Source organism: Pterocles gutturalis, unplaced genomic scaffold (genome assembly GCF_000699245.1).
Source record: "Pterocles gutturalis isolate BGI_N339 unplaced genomic scaffold, ASM69924v1 scaffold2390, whole genome shotgun sequence".
Taxonomy (NCBI): domain Eukaryota; kingdom Metazoa; phylum Chordata; class Aves; order Pterocliformes; family Pteroclidae; genus Pterocles; species Pterocles gutturalis.
The window spans coordinates 1,311-6,389 of record NW_010145504.1 but is presented as its reverse complement, the minus strand read 5'-3'; the positions used below and the strand labels follow the sequence as shown (position 1 = coordinate 6,389).

The window sequence follows — 5,079 nt, the reverse complement described above, 5'->3', positions numbered from 1 at the left end:
CCTTCGTCCTGGACCTGCAGAGCTTGCCAGGACTGGCCGATGTGGACCTGAGTGCCCAGAACCCCAACATCCAGGTGGGGAGCAGGTCTGGGTGGGCCGCGGGGGGATGTGGGTGAGCACCGTGTGGGCTCCCCAGCCTCATTTGGTTCCTGAAGAGGAAAGATCTCATGAACAGGGTCTGTGTGGCTGCTGCTGTCTGTCTTCTTGGTAACTACCAGATGCAAATAGCTGTCACAGACAAGCTCCTTGCCATAGATATTTGCTCATGGCCTTTCCCTTGGTCTCCAACAGCCCTTCTCCATAGAGCAGGAGCAAACGCTCCTACAGGAGTGACCTCTCAGTTTCTGAGGGTTGTGTTGGTCCCTGTGGGTGGCCACCAGCCCCCTGCGCCTCTCACTCAGCCCCTGCTCAGTCCCACCAGATGTTATGAGACCTCTTGCGCTCATCGTGTAGTCCTGTAGCCCAAAGCATCACTGGCCTCTTGGGCTGGGACTGGTAGCATGCCCCAGCTCACTGCCCTGCTCATACCTGGCCTCCAGGTGACCATCGAAGTGGTGGATGATCCTCAGGCTGAGATGGAGATGGACTTGTTGAAGGAGACAACCAATGACTGGTCCCTGACGTCCTCTGAGTGGTTGTCTCACAAGGACCTCTTCTGGCCCCTCTTCTGGGAATACACTGACCCTGCGGAGGAGGAGGAAGAGGAGGAGGAAGAGGATGACAACCTGGATGTAGCTGACAGGGAGGAAGAGGAGGAGGAGGAAGACTACACAGCAGAATATGAGGAAGAGGAGTCCATGCTCAGTGGAGTGGGAGGTGACTGGGACCAGCAGTGGCCTGGGCAGAAGAACTGGATCTTTAAGGATAAATACAATTACGGTGAGTCCTCTTGGGTGCAAACTGCTGCCCTGCCGACCGGCATTGCCCTCCCCTGCCCTGCCTGACCCTCAGCCCTGTCTTGCTGCAGGGGAAGCAGCCCTGCACTGGGGATCACAGCATGCTGGTGCGCAGCTCCTACTTAAAAAACAAGCAAGCACGCCAAGGAGCAAGGCCAGCACCCAGCTGGGGCTGCCAGTGGTCAGACACACCAGCATCCCAGTGGGAATTGGCCTTGCATGTAATAAGACTGGAGCGTGGATTCTAGTGAAAGCATGCTGAGATGAGAAATACGGTGCAGATGAGAAATGCTTCGTGGCAAGTTCTGCTGCCATCAGCTCAGGTCCCTGTGGTAACACCAGTGCCAGAAGCCTTTGCCACAGACCTGGGCACCCCCCAGGAGAGGAGCTGCAGATGGCTAGATGACAGGTGCTGGTGAGTGGACAGGCCAGGGCACCACAGCAGCTCCCTCCTGCAGCTTCCCAGCCATGAGCCCAAAAACAGTCAACCTTTGCTAACACGTGATGCTCCTAGCATCATGGCCAGTGCATCGGGCAGGTTCAGTGAGGACAGGAATGGCCAGCAATGCCTGTCTGGGTCAGTATGACCACGAGCAAAGCTGTGAGAACAAAAGCCTTTGCTTGAGGGCTGCTTCCCTGGGGTTGCCGGTGAGGACAGGGTTGGCCCTTGGCATCATGTGGCTGGGCACCTCTGTATGTCCCAGGCAGCGCTGGCCCTGTGTCCCTGTAAAGGACATCCCAGGGACAGGGCAGAGCTGAGGGAGGTCCTGGGTGGCTGCTGGCACCCCTCCTGCTGAGGCTTTGCTGAGGTCCACCACTCTCTGCCTCTCCCCTGGCATGCACAGACTATGAAGATGAGGAGGAATGGAGTCCATGGTCCCCTTGCAGCACCACCTGTGGCAGTGGCAACCAGAAGAGGACCCGGTCCTGTGGCTACGCCTGCACAGCGACGGAGTCGAGGACCTGCGACCTGCCACGCTGCCCTGGTGAGCCCTCAGCTATACCTGTGCTTGGGCACTGTCTGACCCTGATGTGATCTGGTCCCCTGCTGCTGTGGGCTGGGCATTGCTCAGGCTTCAAAAAGTAGTTATGTTTAATATGATCTGGGCTAATGACCACAGGGCTTTGTTTCCACAAGCTCTGATGGGACCTCATGGCTCCCCAGGCAGTTATGTGGTGCCCAGGGGTGGCAGAGCTGACGTCCAGCTTGGTGTACAGCTCCTTACACCTCTGCCATACTGGGAGCTGGAAATCCTCTCTTGAGGCATACTGAGAGCTGGCTCCGTCCACTGGGACCATCCACGGGGATTTGCATAACCCACACCCTTGGGTGGGTCTGTCCTGTCTTGCTGCTGGCCCTTCCTTCCAGGCACAGGGCCGTGTCACCAAGGCAGTGATGGGAGAGGGGGTGGAAGATGGATGGTGTCTGGTGCCCTTAACGGAGGAAGAAAACCCACCATTCCTCCTGGTGTTCAACCTGGGTCTTTGGGGTTTTTTTTCCTCTCTGAAGGAGCAGAGGGGGAAATGGTCTTCCCCACAGAGGAGACGTCTTTCAAAAGCGACAACACCACAGAGCTGTTCAACTCAGGTCAGCCTCTGCCCCTGCCTTGCACTGGGGGCTTCGGTGCCAGACCCCATGGGGGGTGTAGCTGGCTGGTGGGGAGGGCTCTGCCAAGGGCTCTCGCATCTGGTGTCCAGACCTAAGTCACCCCAACCGCTGCCATGTGCAGGCTTCAGCAGTCATGCTGGGAAACCCAGTCCCTCTCCCAGCCCTGGTACAACACGATCCTGCTTTATGGTGCAGTGGCTGAGGCCAGCCTGCCACGTGCCCTCTCCCATGGGGGGATGCTGCCAGCCCGGCCCCTGTAGCAATGGGTGCCCTGGGCATAGCCCCTGCAAGGGGCAGCTCTACCCCAGCACGAAACCCCTTCCCTCTGTCACTGCCTCGGGGATGGAGCCTGGCTCCAGCTCATCCCCGGAGCCTGGCTGCTCCTGCCTGGCAGTTGCAGGGTCTGCTGCTGGTGCTGGCAAGGCTGTGGGCAAATGGCAGCTGGGTAAAGCGGGGTGCGGGCTGCGCGTGCCTTCACCCTTTCGGTGCCCTCCCCCCAGAGGTGGACAGCTGTGAGAAGTGGCTGAACTGCAAGAGCGACTTCCTCACCAAGTACCTGAGCAAGGTGCTGACGGACCTGCCCAGCTGCCCCTGCTCCTACCCGCTGGAGTCAACCTGCGGGATGAGCAGCAGGGCAAGAGCTTCCGATGGCGGGACGCCAGTGGCCCCAAGGAGCGCCTGGACATCTACAAGCCAACGGCACGCTTCTGCCTGCGCTCCATGCTGTCCCTTGACAGCACCACCCTGGCTGCCCAGCACTGCTGCTACGACGAGCACACCCGCCTCATCACCCGCGGCAAGGGGGCCGGCGTCCCCAACCTCATCAGCACCGAGTTCTCCCCGGAGCTGCACTACAAGGTGGACATGCTACCCTGGATCCTCTGCAAGGGTGACTGGAGCCGCTACCATGCTGTCCGGGCCCCCAACAATGGGCGACGGTGTGCTGACAACCCCGCCGAGGAAGAGTACCTTTCCCAGCTGCAGGAGGCCAAGGAGTACTAGCCATAGCCATGTTCAGAGGAGCCATGGCCACTGCTGGCTCCCACCCTGGTCCAGCCTGGAAAAGCCCCAGCCCTGCTCATGGGCTCCTTGCTGGTGCCAGGCAGAGCAGGGAGGATGCGCTGTCCATCTTATCGCCTCAGAGGGGCACCTCAGCCCCCCTGGCATTTCTGAGGGCGCTGGAGGTTATCATGGTGTGATCCCTGTTGTGCCCCCTGGGGTGGCCTGCACCTCGGGGTGGCTGGGCTGGCACACAGGGAGCTGCAGGGGATGGGGGCGTAGAGGGAATGGGGTGCTGCTCCCGTCTGCTTTAATTCTCTAGCGATCTTTCGCTGCAGCCTGAAAGCACATCTGAGGGGCTGGCCTGCTGCAGGCAGAGCTGCCTACTTTTGCCTATACCCCTGCCCGGGCACACACTGGTCTACTTCTGAAACTGGGGATGGGTCCCCTTTGGGAGGGGCAGGGATGTCCCAGCCGTGTGTATGGAGCGGGGCCTCCCCGTCCTCAGGTTTTGCATCCGCGGTTGGGAAGGAGCAGGGAGAGGCTCAGTGGGGTTTCATGGATGTGGGGGGCAGGAAGAGACTGGCCACCTGGGCTCCCTTGGCAGGATTGCCTTGCCATCGCGGTTTTGGCTGTGAAGGGGAACACTGTGTGCCAAAGCCAGACACGGGTGGACCTCAGAGAAGATCAGAAGGGGTGGGACACAGCCTGTCTGCATTTCAGCCCCTCCGCCTCAGTGCTTGGGGAGCAGAGTGGCAGCACCCATGCAAGTCCCACCACCAGCCCGCCTCCACCCCCCTGCTCCCTGGCAGCCCCCTGTGGGTTTCAGTGCTCAGGAGCACCCATGACAGGGCCCAGCAGAAAGTCCGGCGGCTCCCACCTGCAGCCCTGCAAGGGGCAGGAGGCAGCTAAGCCACCACTTGTGCTGTTGCTGGAGAGAAGCAAAAATCACCCAGTGAAGTTCTCCATGGGGATGGACTCAGATGCCACTGGGAGCACCCAGCGTTGCCTGTCTCTGGTCTGCTGCTGGCCTCGGGCCCTGCTCCATGCTGTGTCTGCCCAGGTCCTCAGCGAGAGGCAGACCAGAGAAAGCAAGTCGTGGGCGCACCCCACGCTCCTTGGGCTCGCTGCGTGGCCAGGCTCACGAGCATGGCTCCAAAGGAGGAAGGCACACACATGCTACTAACGTCAATACCTGGTGTCTGCAGATCATGGATCATGATGCTCTCCATTGGTGCTTTGGTCTTGCCTGGGTTTTATTCAGCTTTCACAGGTCCATGGTAGTTTCTCCCAGCATATTTTGGGAGGTCCCAAGTTTCCTGCAGAGAAACTAGGCTGAGCACCTTTATCCCAGCTGAACCTGGCAGAAACTGCTCATAGCTTTTATTTAGCAAATTTTATTCATCAGAGGAAATAAAAAGAGCAAGTGAAACAAACATGAAGAAGAATGGAGTCATTTCTAGACTAGAGGTTTCACCCAAAGCTATTGGCTACTCCATGTTTTTCTGTAGGACACTGTTGGACAAAAAGCATCTGAGTGTAGAGGTCCTTGGTTGACCATCCTGTGCTAGGTCT

The 5,079-nt window shown here is 59.0% G+C and overlaps 1 protein-coding gene across 1 annotated transcript; it reads left to right on the top strand.

Moving 5' to 3' along the window:
• Positions 1–5: 5 nt before the first annotated feature.
• Positions 6–3,507, top strand: LOC104460853 (isthmin-2-like; the record flags this gene model as incomplete). The annotated part of the gene is given in 6 exon segments (XM_010085391.1): positions 6–74; positions 540–879; positions 1,742–1,882; positions 2,407–2,484; positions 3,006–3,113; positions 3,116–3,507. Coding segments are annotated over 6 exon segments (1,128 nt in total), but the record flags the coding sequence as incomplete, so codon positions are not given.
• Positions 3,508–5,079: the final 1,572 nt, after the last annotated feature.